Source organism: Sminthopsis crassicaudata, chromosome 1 (genome assembly GCF_048593235.1).
Source record: "Sminthopsis crassicaudata isolate SCR6 chromosome 1, ASM4859323v1, whole genome shotgun sequence".
NCBI lineage: Eukaryota > Metazoa > Chordata > Mammalia > Dasyuromorphia > Dasyuridae > Sminthopsis > Sminthopsis crassicaudata.
This window is the reverse complement of record NC_133617.1, coordinates 97,232,188-97,248,441: the sequence shown is the minus strand read 5'-3', so window position 1 is coordinate 97,248,441 and position 16,254 is coordinate 97,232,188. Positions and strand designations below refer to the sequence as shown.

Genomic DNA, 16,254 nt, shown 5'->3' with positions numbered 1-16,254 from the left:
AATATTGAGCCTCAGAGACTTGAAGTCATTTGCTCATGGTAATTAGCTAAATGTCCTCGGTACTTGGGATACCCTCTTCCTTACTTCACTCTCAGTTTCCCTGGGGCTCCCTCAATTCCTAGCCCAAGTTTCACTTTCTGCAGGAAACATTTCCCAATCTATCTTTTCTCCAACTGCTACTACAGTCCCACCTGAGAGCACTAATTCATACTTATGTAGTCCACAGATCTTTGATATAGTCAATTATTGATGAGAACTCCTCTATTAGAACTTTAGTCCTTACAGAGTAGACTCTTTTTATTTTATCCCCTATTCTAGCACTTAGCATAGTGTCTGATACAGATTGAATGGTTGTTGATAGAAGTGGGATGTAGACTCCAAGCTTTTTTATATCACTTCTCTGGGCTCCCTCACTCACTTGTACATATTACTCCAATAACATAACTATTTTATAATATGCCATACCATTTTGGCTATTTAAAGTTTATTCATTTTTCCTTGAGATCATATATGGAATTTTTTTTCTTCCATGGAATAGCCAGCTCATGGAGTTTATTTCAAAGGATCCTTGGCCAAAATTTAACTTCCATTTTTCTCCAGATTTAATGCCTTAAAAATGTAATAGGATATAGGCTAACACTTCTGGGATTCCAAAGTAAAAAATTTATTTTTTTCTCTTCACTTAAAAATATTGTTTTCAATATATGCAGATGTGTTTCCCAGGTTCATCCTATTGGCGAGCTTGGAATTTAATTGAAGCATTTAAAAATACTTAGGACAGGTCCAGCTCCAAACAGGGCCAATTTCCTGTAGGGTCCTCATGACTTTCCCTGTAATACTATTTACCTCTCTGGGCTTGTGCCATTTGGCTCCTGGGAAAAAGCTTTCCACTTCTTAGTCCCTTCTTTCTGAAGGTTTGGTTTCCACTGAGATTTCCTGAGTTAAACTTTATGACATCGCCTTACATTTCAGCTTTTGTCACTTTGAAGTTGCCTTCAGTTGCATGGCTTGGACCTCTATTATCCTGGGCCATAGATAAAATGGGGCATATTAGGATAAACTAAGCAGCCTTAATCACTGCCCATAGATATCTCTTTCCCCACACACAGAGTTCCCATTGACTTGAAAGAGGCTGGCATTGGGCTAGATAATAAAGCTGTCTGTTTCTGTTCTGAGGTCTTTTAGAGAGGTAAGAATACCTGAAAATTGTTTAATTCCATTTTCCCCCTTTCATTTTCCCAATCAGCCTCTAATGAATTGACATTTTTTGTAGTGTTTATAAAGCAGTTTTAAGTTCATTATGGTATCTGATCATCATATCCCAGACCTGTGAAGGAAATACATAGCTATTATCATGTCCATTTTACAGGTGAGGGAAATGAGAGAAGTTCAGTGATTTACCCACAATTACTAAGTGACAGAGTCAGCACTTGAATTTCCATCTCTTTATTTCATGGACATAAAAATATATTTAGGTTTTGAAATAGTCATGTTGTTCTTCTTTGAACTTTATGAGAATTTCTTTTTTTTTTCCAAGTTTTCTTGGTGTGTTCTGTTTTTATATTACAACTATTTACAGATTTCCCCAACTCTGAGAGTAGTCTTTTAATAAAGTAAAGTAGCTAAGTAAAACTAATGACACATTTTGTAGACATCTAGGTAGCTCAGTAGATAAAATGCTGGGCTTAGAGTCAGGAATATGTGAACTTAAATCCAGCCTCAGACATCTACCAGATGTGTGATGCTGGGCAATCTCTATGTGCTTTAATCTACTGTATAAGAAAATGGCAAGCCACTCTAGTATCTTTTCCAAAAAAATTCCATGGTTTGCATTGGCTGCAGTGTGGTCCATGGAATCAATAGAGAATTTGGATATGACAATGATATATTTACCCCAATTTCTCCCCCCTCATTTTTTGTGTGTTGTCCTCATTAAACTGTAATCCTGTAATGCTCCTTGAGGGCAGGAACTCTCCTTTTTAAAATGTGCAACCCCAGTGCAAGAACAAGGCCTGGCACATAATAAGCAGGGATTTAATATATATTTATTGAATCTAAAAGTATGAGCTAAATTTCACATCCATAGCATACTCTCCAGCCACTTACTATGTATATATATTTTTAATTTTTTAAAGTAACATAAAAGTATTTTTTCTCCCCCTTTTCTCTTTGATTGATGTTGGCAGACTAGCTAGAACATTAGATCAGGAGTAAAGTAGATCTGAGTTCAAATGAGTTCAGTTATTTACTAATTGTGTGATCTTGGGCAAGTCACTTAACCTGCTTACCTCAGTTTCCTCATCTGTAAAATGAGGTCCTTCTTCCCAAATCAAATAAACATTATTTCCAGTTCCAGATTTTTTTTTACTATTTCATATTTCTAACCTTGAATGCTTCTTTTCTTGAATGTACAGGTACAATTCTCTGCTCACTGCTGAGCTCCCCCAGTGTCCTGCTCTGCAATAAAAATGACTGGAGACCATCTTCAGAGGTCCAGGGCAGTGGTATATGTGATAATATGAAGTATGACCAAAAGAAGAAGCAGTTTATATTGAACCTTGGAGGGCAAGAGTTTACAGGAAGTAAGTATACACACCACCTATATTTCCTAAATTTTTAACCATCTTAGTGAGCAAGGCCCTTATTGCCTGGGGAAAAATTCAGATTTGTTTTATGGCTGTATTTTTTTCATGTCTTTAAAATTCTATCAAAAGCAGTGGGTAAAGAGTTAGTCTTGGGAGCAGGAACACCTGAGATCAAAGTCCCGCCTTTGATACATATTGCCTGTATGACTCTGGTCAATCTTGTCACCTATCTGTGCCCCCAGACAACTTGAAAAGGCACCGGTAAAGGGAGATTCCTCTTTCAGAAGTCCCCTTGTATCAATGAAATCACAGGTCCAATCTCTAAAATATTCTCTATAAAATATTTGTGAAGATCATCCTTGATGAAAACATGGAAAGGGAACAGCCAGCTTTCTCAGATTGTCCTTTTACAGCAGGCTACATCTGCACAGTTGCTCTATTGAGTGAGAGGTGATTAGATTATAAAATCTTTCTGTGTCTTATTTACTGGTTTTTAGAAAAGCAAATGATCTGCTATAACCCAAATTAGGTCAAAATCTGTCCTCTAACAAGTTGTGTTTTGTATATTTGTTGAACTCATATGAAAGTTTATTGTAAGACTTGTTCCATCATATTTCATTTGTGTCCAATGCACTGGAGTTTTCTTTGCAAAAGATACCAGAGGGGTTTGCATTTCCTTTTCTGGATTATTTGACATATGAGGAAACTGAGGCTACTTGTCCAAGGTCACACAGGTAGTGTCTTAGGTCAGATTTGAATTCATGAAAGTGTCTTTCTGATTTTGGCACTCTATCCATTGTGCCACCTGGCTGCAAAAGACAGAGTACTAGGTTCAATGGTTGGGTTCAAATCTTGTTTTTTCTACCTTTTGCCTATGTGTCCTTGGATTCCCCTCTATAACCTTCAGTTTTTTCATTTGTAAAAATGATGTAATTGGTCTAAGCTGAGGTCATAGGAAGTCCATGAATTTGGATAGGAAAAAATCCCACATCTTTATTTCACATTTTTCATTTGCAATTTTATGTGTTTTTTAATATATTTAAAAACATTATGCTGAGGAGGCATCCATATACTTCTAGACTGCCAAGGGGAACTGTGACATGGAAAAAAAAGGCTAAGAATCTCTGGAGTAGGTGATGTTTAAGGTCCTTTCTATCTTTAAATATAATTGTGTGAAATCCTTTTCTTTGGAACTGATGCCAAGAAGGCAGAATTGGCACATATTTCCCTATCACAATTTGAAAAATATAAAGAAAAATATCACTGTCACATTCTGACAAAATCCTTATAACCATGCCTCGCATAGCCTAAGAAACTTCACCTTTGTCACCCAAAATAAGATTTATATCTAGAAGAAATAGTGGCAGGTAGGGGGCCATAGTGGATAGTGTTGCAATTGGAGTCAAGAAGACCTGTGTTCAGATTTGGGCTCAGACATTTACTAGCTTTGTGACTCTGAGAAAGTCATTTAATCCTATTTACCTCAATTACCACTCCAGAATCTTTCCCAAGAAAAACTCAAATGGGGTCACAAAGAAGCTGATGAAGGAACAACAAAAATAGGTGCTTAGTATTTATTGGAATTTATGTTGAGAGCAATGAAATAGCTGTTTACTCTCACATTTTTGTTAAGATGTGAACTGAAGTCCTATACACTCCTTTTCCTTTGAATCTTTAGCTTGAGCTGTCAGCTCTTGTACCAAAAGCCCAAGGAAATGGTTATCAACTCCACACTCTGGGGTGGCTTCCAAACCACATGCAGGTGTCTGTGCAGATGTAATTATTGAGCACCTGGGCCTTAAAATGAACTGGTGCAAAGCTTTGTAGAACTCCTTTGGCAGATTAGAATTAGAAGGGACTTTTAGACAAAGACTATTTAAAATAGAGAACATAGAAAGTTGAGTTGAGAAGCTACTAACATAGAAAAGTATTGCATAGAACCTATAATGCTGGAGCCAAAAAAAATCTTGGAGTTCATCTAGTCCAGTCCTTTATTTATAAAGATAAATCATTCCTATTCTTTATAATGACATGTTATATCATGTAAGATATTAATAAGTATTGGGATTAGTAATTTCCTTAATTCAGGGGACTCCCAGGGAAGGAAACTTCCTGTAGTTAGGACAAACCTCCATTTAAATTCTTATAGAGCTGCCTAAAGCACTGATAATTTGCCTGCTATCATGGTATCATCCCCCCAGAAATGGGATTTGTACTTGAAGGTGAAATCTCAATTTATTATACCTCTTTTCACAACAATAATATTGATGATGATTTTAAAAATTATTAATTAAAAGTTCATTAAATTAAATTTTAACAACAGATCAAGCTGAAAAGAAACTGGAAAGCCAAAACTATTAGAAGTTGTCAATACTCCTAATTAGCAATGGAAAGCAAAAAAAAAAAAAATACAAAGTTAAAGTGATATAGGAAGTCAAAGCATTACTTAGGACAAAATAAACAATTGAATATGTATTAAAGACTTTACAAAAGCTACAGAAGTTGAAAAAAAAATTTCCAAAGATGATATGAAAAGTTCTATGTGGTTGCACCAAGTCTAATGCAATGAAAATGCAAGATGGTTCAAAAAAGAAAAGTTTTATACTGTCAATAAAATTAATACATCGTTGAATGGTGATTGTAACTCTAACCTCTAGGCACAACTCAAAAGCAAGGGGGTGAGTGGAAGGGGCAGATAAGATTCATAACTTTTGGCCTAATGCTAGACACCAGGTGTGGAGCTTTTAAAATTTTATCAGATCTCATCACCTCACAAAATGAGAATCAGTGACATCTTCAAATAGAGAACAATTTTCATACTCATATATTTTATACAAAGTATTCACAGTTTGCATCATAGAAAAAAATCTTTAAATGCAAGAAAAAATACGTATAGTCTGAATCAATCAATCCACATTTATTAAACATCTTCCATGTGCCAGACATTGTTTTAAGCACTACGTATATAAAAAAGAGAAAAAACAAATTACTCACAATCTAACAGGAGAAACAACATGAAAATAAATGTATCCAAGCAAGTTATACACAAGATAAATAGGGAATAACTAACCGAAAGGAATCATCAGAATTATGAGGAACTGGGAAAGACTTGCTTTAAAAGATGGAATTTTCATGGAACTTAAAGGAAGCAGGTAAGCCAGGAGGTGGGGTAGACGTGGGGTCCTAGACATGGGGGACAAACAGAGAAAATGCCTGAAGTTAAAAAAAAAAAAAAGGCATACCAAAAAAGTAACTTGGGTAGAAAAATTTTATTATTTATTTTATAATTATTGACCAAGATGCCCCCAAAACATCAAAACATGCCTATTGGTTTTGTTGCTAGACATACCTTTGACTCAAATCTGTACTCATACACAGAGTATGCAAATAGATCTAAGTGTAATGAGAATACTAGAATATTTTTTTAAGAAAGTTCAAACCAATTATGAATCTACCTAATTTTAAATTCATTATCACCTTTTTTTTTTTTTAATTAGACCTAGGTATTATTTACAGATAAGAAGCAAAATCAAAGCATTTTAAAATTATTTACTTTATATTAATGACATCAAATTATAGGATTTCATCTAAAAAGAAAAGAGGACTTGAGTTCAAATCTGGTTTTAGATATTTACTAACTGCATAACCCTGGGCAAAACCCTTTCTTCTGTTTATATCAGTTTCTTTATCTATAGAATGATCTAGAAAAGGAAATGGCAAGACATTCTAGTAGCTTTGCTGAGTAAACCCCAAATGAGGTCACAGAGAGTCTTAAATACCACAATGAAAACAATTAAAAGACATTGATCAACTCCTTCTTGAGAACTTTTTCCTCTGATGACATAAAAATATTATAAAAGCATTAAATTTTTAACATACACATAGGAAACAAAGACATTGAAAACATCGATCTTGAATGCCTTGGTTCCTTTGAACCAAAGAATAAATGTCATAACCTACAGATACCTTGCTCTTCCCAAAACAAGATTTGTGGAGCATCGAGAATATTTTATAAACAAAGAGGCTGTGGCTGACTCTATTTAAAGACTTCTTAGAATTCTAAAATCAAAAAGCCACACATCAAAAAAAAAAAATTTAAAACAAGTAGCACCTACACACTACTAGTAAGCATGTGCCTTCAAAACTGTAAAATAGACTTTTTCAAAATTAAAAACTATCCAAACAAAAAAACTACATGATATTAGAAAATCATAGGTCGGCCATACTAAGACAGCTACAGAAAGATAAGTACTTATAATATTTCCATGCCAAAAGAAGGAGCAAAGGGATTATTAATAGATATCACATGAAAGATGAGGGTTTTTTTGTTTGTTTGTTTGTTTGTTTGTTTGTTTTTAAGTAAAGGTTCTTTAGATGTAGATAGACATCACTTTCCTGGGCTGATAACAGTTATAATCCACTGAATTTGTCCAATGTGACTGACGGTATCTTATTTTGGATACAGAATATAAGTTCCCTAAATTTCAGAGTGAAATCCAAAGACCCTCCCAGGGCAAAATCCACATTTATGCAACCAACAATCTGTAGATGATAATGCATAGAACAAATGATTGAGTCATGGAGATTTATTTATGGAAATTGAGTGATTTATCAGACCAAATCATTGTCACTAGAAACTGCACAAGGATTGCCCTTAAGAAGAATGGAATTAATGATCACTTATTCAAGCCAACAGTGGAAAGCCTGTAACATATCATTGTTTTGTTGATAGTGGTGGTAGTATTCAGTTGTTACCTTTGTGACTCCATTTTTTGATTTTCTTGGCAAAAATACAGGAATGTTTTTCAATATTTTTCCCCAGCTCATTTTTCAGATTAAGAAACTGAGGCAAACAGATTTGCCCTTACATAACTTGGAAGTATCTAAGGACATATTTGAACTCAAGAAGATGAGTCTTCTTGATTTTCAGGCCTGGCACTGCTCCCATAACAGCAGGTGCAAAAATTCAGCACTTGAAGATTAGCTACCAAAAAGTGACCTAATGGCAGGAATTAGACATCAAGAGATCACAATCTTAAAGGGATGAGAGATGACAAATTCCTATCCTTTAAATATAGGTCCCCAAATATGCAGGTAAACTCAACTAGTACTTAGTCAATCTACATTTGTTAAGCATTTATTATGTGCCAGACAATATTTTATAAGCCGGGAAAGAAAGAAAGACAAAAGACAGCTCAGCTCTCAAGAAGTTCACAGTCTAATGGTGGATACAACTTGCAAATAATTATGTTCAAATAAGATCTATTTAGGATAAATTGAGGGGAAAAATCCGTGAAAAGAAGGAAGACACTAGAATTATAGGGATCAGAAGAGGCTTACTGTAGAAGGTGGGATATTAGCTGGGGTTTGAAGGAAGTCAGAAAAGCTGGGAAGCAAATGAATTGTACTGGAACTAGACCTGTTTGGGAGGCACAAAGTGCAGTGGGAGTTTCAAAGAGGGAAAACATAATTTTTCTACTGGGGAGTTCAAAGAAAGATTCTTGGAGGAGGTATCATTTGAGCCAGGCTTTGAAGGATGATGAAGAATTCCAGAGACAAGAGTTAGAATCTGGGTACACAGGACAAGAGCATGGAAAGAAAAATATGCAGGATATGTAAGAAGAATGGTGACTAGTTCAGTCTAGTTAAAACATTTCATACAAAAATTCATGGGAATGAAGCTTAAAAAGGTAGAGTGGCACCTAGTTGAGGCAGGCTCTGAGCATTAGTCTAAGGCTAAATAACTAGAGGGACCCCTTAGAGGTCCAACCTCTTCATTTTACAGGTGAGGAAACTGATTCCCGGCTGCATTACTTACCCAAGTTTACATAACTGAGAAATGTCTGAGGCAGGATTTAAGCCTGAATTCCCTGATTTCAAAACTAGTGATTTTTCCCCAACAACTTCAGGAATTAGAGGATAGAACTACAATGGGAGTAGATTTTGCAAAAAGGCAAGAAAAAAGCCTTTTTTAAAAGAGCAAATGAAAGACCTTCTCAGTAGTTAGGGGGTACTCCAAAATAGAATAAGGAATATAAAGGAATACATAAAACTAAAGACCAAATTGCCAGCATTTGCTGGGTTATGGAAAAAGCAGTTCAATTCCAGAATAAAACATCTACTTTTGCTTCATTGGCTATCCTCAAAACCTTTGACTATATGGATTACAACAAAATATGACAAGTTCTCAAAAATCTGGGAGTATGTAGTCATCTTACTTGTCTCCTGAGAAGCCTGTATGTGGGTTAAGATGCAACAATTAGAACCAAACATGGAATTAATTGGTTTATGATTGGAAAAGGAGAATCATAAGCCTATATGTTGTCACCTTCTCTGTTGAACTAATTATTCAAAGTATATCATATGAAGTGCCAGGATATATGGATCAAAAAACAGAATTCAGATTGCTAGGAGAAATATCAACAATTTTAGATATTCAGATGTTACCATGCTGATGAGAGAAAGTAAAGAGGAATTAAGCAGCCTAAAAGAGGAGAGTGTTAAAAATTTGTTTGAAGCTTAACATAAAAAAACCAAACCACTAGATTTTGGCAACTTGTCCCATCACTTTGTAGCAAATAGAGAAGAAATTGTCCTCAAAGAAATTAAAAGACAATTGCTCTCTGGAGGGAAAGCTATGGCAAATTTGGACAGCATATTAAAAAATAGAGATATCATCTCTGAGCAATATCAGCTCTGAGAGATGAATTCTAAAGAGAGCTGAGAGTCATAGTATCAATGCTTTGTAAATATAATTCTGGAAAAGACTTTTGAGAGTCCTTTAAACAGTAAGGAGAACAAATCAATATTTAGAGAAATTGTCAATACTTAAAAGAAATTAAATCAATAAATTAAATAATTATAAAGAATAGGTGTAAATAAATTCAATTAAAGAAATTAATTCAGGCAATTCACAGGAAGATAAAATATTGAAGCTGAAGCTTAAATATAATGAGAAGATGGAATTCATTTAAAAAGACCCTAATACTAGGAAGGACAAAAGGAAAAATGGATAACAGAGGATGAGATGCATAGACAATGTCATGTAGCAATGAAAATGGCTTGGATAGACTTTGATTGATAATGGAGGATAGAAAAGCTTGGTATGCTATGACCCAAAGGAAGAATCAGACACAACTAAACAACAATAATAAAATTAAAATGTGATAACTCTGGAAATAGGGTTTCATTTCAATGCAGGTCTTCCAACAAGAGTAAGATGATCAAATATCCTATTACAGAGACAATCATTGTTCAAGTCTCTGAGGTCTTTTCCAGTGCTAAGATTCTGTAAATTTGTGATTCTAACTTTTATCCAAAAGGAAAGAGATAACTAGTAAATGGATTTGGGCAGGGTATGTTGTGATCATAGCTAAGGATTGGGAAGTGAATCTAGTGACAAAGGAAAAGAACATTGGCTTCTAACTCAGAAAAACTGGATTCAAATCATGCCTTTATCATGACTTTTAACAAGGCAGTTAATTAAAGCATATTTTCTTCATCTGTAAAATGAGTAGATTGGGCTAGATGATCTGTAAGGGTTTTTTTTTTTTTTTTTTTTTAGATTTAAATCTGTCACCTATGATATGCAGGTATGATAGGAAGAAAGGAGGAGACTGTAAGGAGTAAAATCTTGTCACAAGGTCTTTTCAGGTAGCAGTTGGTAATAAGGGCTTGCTTAGGAAGATGGTTATATATCTTGTTTTTATTTAGTGCTTTGTATGTTGTTTCTCTCATTAGACTGTGAGATCCTGGAGAACGGGGCCTTCCCTCCCCCTCCCTTTGCTTTGTATCCCAGAACATATTGCAGAGCCTGGCACATAGTAGGCATTTAGTAAAGTTTAATTAATTTGACTTGGCAGTAAGAACAGAAAAGATAGGGAAGAAAGCCCTAAGACCCAATCAATTCAATGTTCTGCTCCTAACCGAAATAATATGGAACATTTTAGGAAAGACCTCATTAATTGCTATCTTTGTGACATTGGTATTGATATTTTAGGGATATACCTAGAGCATCTTATGTAGCTCACCCTTTAACTTGTATAGAATCTGAACATTGACCTTTTCTGTTTCAAAACACCTGTGATTTCATCTGTATTCATACTGCTATCCCTCCATGCCTCAGTAGAAAGGTTCACAGATTACTATAGCCAACATCCTTTATCACAAGCTGGTCAACCTTCTGGTGATGGTTCTCTCCAAACTTAAAATGGCTGCATCTTGGACAGTGGACTCACAGTTTTTCTCCAGGTCTCTATTTGAAACCTCTACAGCTTGATAGAACCTGTCAGAGTTTAAGCTCCATTGGCATGGCATTTGAGAACATGGAGTCACCTGCATACTCTAAGGAAGCATCTTAGCAAAGTGCTGATGAAAAAACTAAAGACCTAGAAGCAGTCAGATTTTCCTATGTTTATATTGAGAGGTGTGTGTGCATGTGTGTGTGTGTGTGTATGTACATTTCCTTTTGTGGAAATCTCATCCTATATTTGGGGCAATAAAATCTAGCTCAGGAGTTTTTGCCTCTTTGTGTGTCCTGGAGTAGACTTTTCTCAGAATAATGTTTTTAATGAAAAAAATTAAAGACAGGATTAGAAGGAAAACAAATTCTATTGAAATGCAATAATTAATTTTTTTTTGTTAAATTCATGATCTGAATTTAAGAATCCCTAGTTTAATAGAACTTAGAATTTTAACCTCATCTTTGCAATTAAAGACATTTATTATGCTACATAAGTGTATTCCTATGCTATATTGTTTGGAGATCACAGAATAATAAAAGTAGACAGCACTCCATGGAGCTCAAATGGGGAAGTTTAAGATAAAGAAAATGGACTACTTGTTTACACAGTAGGTAGCAAGCATCTGTTACTCATTTCCCCCAAGAGATGGTGCAGGCAAAGGCTATGAATAAAGGTTTAGATATATTTCTGGATATGACATCCATAATGAATTATTAGACCCAGAGTGTATTTTCTGGTTTATGCATCAGGACTGGGAAACTTGACAAGGTTGAAAATGGAGAGCTGTGAAATAGCTGATGTGGATTTTTTTTTTCCTCTGAAAAAGAAGGTCTTTTAGTGGAAGATAAAGAGCAAAATTTCCTCTAGGCAGATAAGTGAATAGAGGACATAGAGTTGAATGATGGCTTATTTGGTTGCCCAGACCAACATGGACCTCCAGAGCAACTCAGGTGCTGGCTTTCACCCCAGTTATTAAGATGCCTCATTAGTCAGCGAGGTTCAGATTCTACTAGACACTGCAAGGAGGAGAAGAACCCATAAATTTACATTGACACAGTGTTTTAGACTTTACAAAGCACTCATATCCATTATCTCATTATAAGAAGAGGGGCCAAATAGTACGTGAAGAAAAAGCACTGGATGGGAGAGGTGGGTTTAAATCTCAGATGGGATTCCTTTGTTTTCTTTCTAATTTAATACAAAATTTTAATGTTTAATTTTAACAAGTACAAAAATTGAATCTACTTAGTCCATACAGAATCCAATTTTCCCAGCAGTTTTTGTCAAATAATGAATTCTTATCCCAAAAGTTAGGATCTTTGGGTTTGTCAAACACTAGATTGCTATTTTTATTCACTAGCTTGCCCTGTGAACCTAACTTATTCCACTGATCAACTAGTCTATTTCTTAGCCAATACCAAATGGTTTTGGTGACTGCTGCTTTATAATATAGTTCTAGATCAGGTACAGCTAGACCACCTTCATTTATTTTTTTTTCATTACTTTTCTTGAAATTCTCGACCTTTTATTTTTCCATATGAATTCTGTTGTTATTTTTTCTAGGTCATTAAAATAGTTTCTTGGGAGTCTGATTGGTATAGCACTAAATAAATAGATTAGTTTAGGGAGTTTTGTCATCTTGATTATATTCACTTGGCCTATCCAAGAGCACTTAATGTCTTTCCAATTATTTAAATCTGACTTTATTTTTGTGGCAAATGTTTTGTAATTTTGCTCATATAATTCCTGACTTTCCTTTGGTAGATGGATTCCCAAATATTTTATACTATCAACAGTTATTTTGAATGGAATTTCTCTTTGTATCTCTTGCTGTTGGATTGTGTTGGTGATGTATAAAAATGCTGAGGATTTATGTGGATTTATTTTGTATCCTGCAACTTTGCTAAAGTTCTGAATTATTTCTAATAGCTTTTTAGCAGAGTCTTTGGGGTTCTCTAAGTATACCATCATGTCATCTGCAAAGAGTGATATCCCGATTGATTCCCTCATTACCTACTCTAATTCCTTGAATCTCTTTCTCAGCTCTTATTGCCAATGCTAGTGTTTCTAGTACTATATTGAATAGTAATGGTGATAGTGGGCAACCCTGTTTCACTCCTGATCTTACAGGGAAAGGTTCCAGTTCATCGCCATTACATATGATGTTTACTGATGGTTTTAAATATATGTTCCTTATTTATTTTAAGGAATAGTCCATTTATTCCTATACTCTCAAGTGTTTTTAGTAGGAATGGATGTTGGATTTTATCAAATGCTTTTTCTGCATTTATTGAGATGATCATATGTTTTTTGTTAATTTGGTTATTGATATTGATTATGCTAATAGTTTTCCTAAATTGAACCAGCCCTGCATTCCTGGTATAAATCCCACTTGGTCATAGTGTATTATGCTGGGGATGATTTTCTGTAGTCTTTTTGCTAATATTTTATTTAAGATTTTAGAATCAATATTCATCAGGGAGATTGGTCTATAATTTTCTTTCTCAGTTTTCACTTGGCTGGCTAATTTAAGAAGATGGTTGCCTTTGGAACAGACATTCCAGAGAACATGAGAGAAAGGCAGGTGGTTATTTGGTTGAAACTTTGAGGTAAGAGATTTGAGGGGGATGAGAATAGGAAATGAAGGATGGGGAATGGAGTTTGGAGAATTACTTACAGGTGCTCAGAATCACTGATATGTGAAGGCTCTGACAAACTATATGAATATTCATTATTGAATGGAGGGTGCATGTTTGACATCACCATGGACACAAGTGAAATATAAGACAGTAGGCACATGATCTGATGGAGGTCTTGATTTACTCCTCCTCTTCTAACTGGTTTTCTTGTCTCAATTCTTTCCTCTCTCTAATCCATCCCTCTAGGAATTCAAGTCTAGATGGATTGTGTGAAAACTAGAGATGAATAAGAAAAAAGGCCATAGATCTGATTAATTCTGAGATCCACCTTAATTAATTGGTTAAAAGGAAAAAAGTTAGCAAAAACTCTTTATTAAGTGCCTACTGTCTTCTATATGCAAAAAAGAGGCAATCCCTGTAGTCAAGAATGTAGAAAGTTATATCCCATGGATGGAAGTATATAAATATATATATAATATAACATAAGTATATAAATTTATACAGTATAAATACAAGATGAATCCAAGGTAATTCAATATAAAGATCATTCCAGAATGAAGTAACTTCAAGTTGAGACTATTAAGAAACTTTTAATTATCTCTCTATCTAATTTTATTCATTCATTCATTCATTCATTTATTTGTTATATTTAATTTTTAATTAAGAAACAATTACTTTTGTAGAAAGTAATACATAAGCTGAGGTTTGAAGAAAACCAGGAATTCTGTGAGGTAGAAATGAGGAGGGAGATTATCCTAGGCATGGAGGATGAACCCTGCAATGTAGTTGAAGTTAGATGGAATGTGGTGTGTAAAGAACACCGAGATGGCCATTTGGCCTGGATTATAGATTGTAGGAAAGGGAATGATGTATAATGAGACTGGGAAGGTAAGTTAGGGGCAAATCATGAAAGACTTTAAAAGCCAGATAGAGGATTTGGCATCTTATCTTGGAAACAGTAGGTAGTTACTGGAATTAATTGAATAAGGCAGTGATATAATCACTTTTTTTTTCCTGAAGCAATTGGGGTTAAGTGACTTGCTCAAGCCCACACAGCTAGGAACTGTTAAGTGTCTGAAATCAGATTTTAACTCAGATCCTCCTGATTTAGCTAGTGCTATAGTCACTTTTTAAAAAATGAAAATCACTTTTATTAAGGTAGATTGGAGAGAGGAAAGAATTGAGATAGAAAGAATAGTTAGAAGGCCATTGCAATAATTCAGACAAAAGGTGATGAGAGCTATATTTAAGGTGATGGTTATGAAAGGAGAAAGAAGGGTTAAAAGCAGGAGATGCTAAGGAGCTAGAAATGAAAAGATTTGGCAAATGATTGATTATATGGGGTGAGCAAAAGTAGGGATGACACATGTTGTGAATCTGAGAAACTGGAAGAGAGGTAGAAAAAGGGCAGTTCTGTAGAATAGGTCAGAAAAAAGAAAATGAATGACATTTCCTCATGGTACTTTTGAGATGCTTATGGAACTTCCAGTTTTAAATGGTTGGTGATATTGAATTTTGGCACAGAGGAAGGACTGAGGCTATCATCAGTTCAAGTGATTAATGAGAAATCATTAGATATAAGAAAACTTTTTTGATAAAAAATAACATTTAAATAAAAATTTAAACTCTTGCCACACAGCAGCTCTGTGGAGATACAACACTCATATGGAGATTACAGTGAACATTGAAAAAAATAGGATGAATAATGGAGGGAGAAAGTAAGAAGAATTAGGAAAAATATGACTGTCTTCATGTTTTTGAAGGGCTGATGTGGAAGGATTTTACTTGCTCTATTCTGCTCAGGGAGTAGAAATAAGATCAATGGGAGACCTGTAGGTAGTCAAATTTTGATTAGTAAAACATCTTAGAAACTAGTATTTTGTAAAGATAGAATAAATTCTCCATTGTAGAGGCCACAAATGCTGGCTGATTATTCATCAGAAAGGTGATAGAAGAGATTCATTCATCACAGACTCAAAGAATTTAAAAATTAAGTCACAAGGGATCTTAATAGCCATCCAGTTCAATTCATACATGAAAGGAATTCTCATTATAACATACTCAACAAGTGATCATCAAGCCTTTGTTTGGGATCTTCAAAAGGTAGAAATCAATCAACTGATAAGCAACCTATAATCACTAAGTGCCTACTGTGGGCCAGGAATACTTCTAGATTCTGGGAAGGAAATATTCTTGATTTCTTAGAAATTACTTCCAACTTGGAGATTTTGATATTGAAAATGTAAATCAAATCTTGGTTAATATAGAGTGAGAACCTAGAACTCATATAGAAAATAAGCTGCTTTTTAAAATTTAGGGTTTGAGACTTTTGGCACTTTTGCTTTTCTCATGTCATGCATTATGTTTGACTTCTGTGGTTGGACTAATATATGAAACCCATTGCCAGTATCTCCTGACTTTTCCAATGGAAAACCTCTCTGGTTTTTTAAGTATTTGCTTTTGGCTTCACTATCATTCCTATTTCTAAGAAAAAGCTCTGGGACTTTAAAAAACTCATTCCTGATGTTATCTTCAAATGGAAATGAATGACAAATATGCAGATTAAATGTCCTCCAATGTTCACAATAGTTTAAAATTGATAAGAAAAAAAACTTTGGCACAAATGTGTTGAGGACTGTATCAGAGCTAGATGAATTTAAAAAAAAAAACAAATTTTGTAATATTGAACAAATAGAAGCTTCAGACAGGTCTCATTTTTTTAAATAAAGAGTATACAAGTGTGTTTTTCATCTATGCATCTGCTTATATATAAGGAAATCTAGTCAC

The 16,254-nt window shown here is 34.6% G+C and overlaps 1 protein-coding gene across 1 annotated transcript in view; it reads left to right on the top strand.

The window, feature by feature from the left end:
* The window catches only part of TG (thyroglobulin), a 375,444-nt gene that overhangs the window by 132,529 nt on the left and 226,661 nt on the right, over positions 1-16,254 (top strand). Inside the window, 1 exon segment of the mRNA XM_074265101.1 lies at positions 2,415-2,582. Coding sequence (XP_074121202.1) covers positions 2,415-2,582 — 168 coding nt within the window.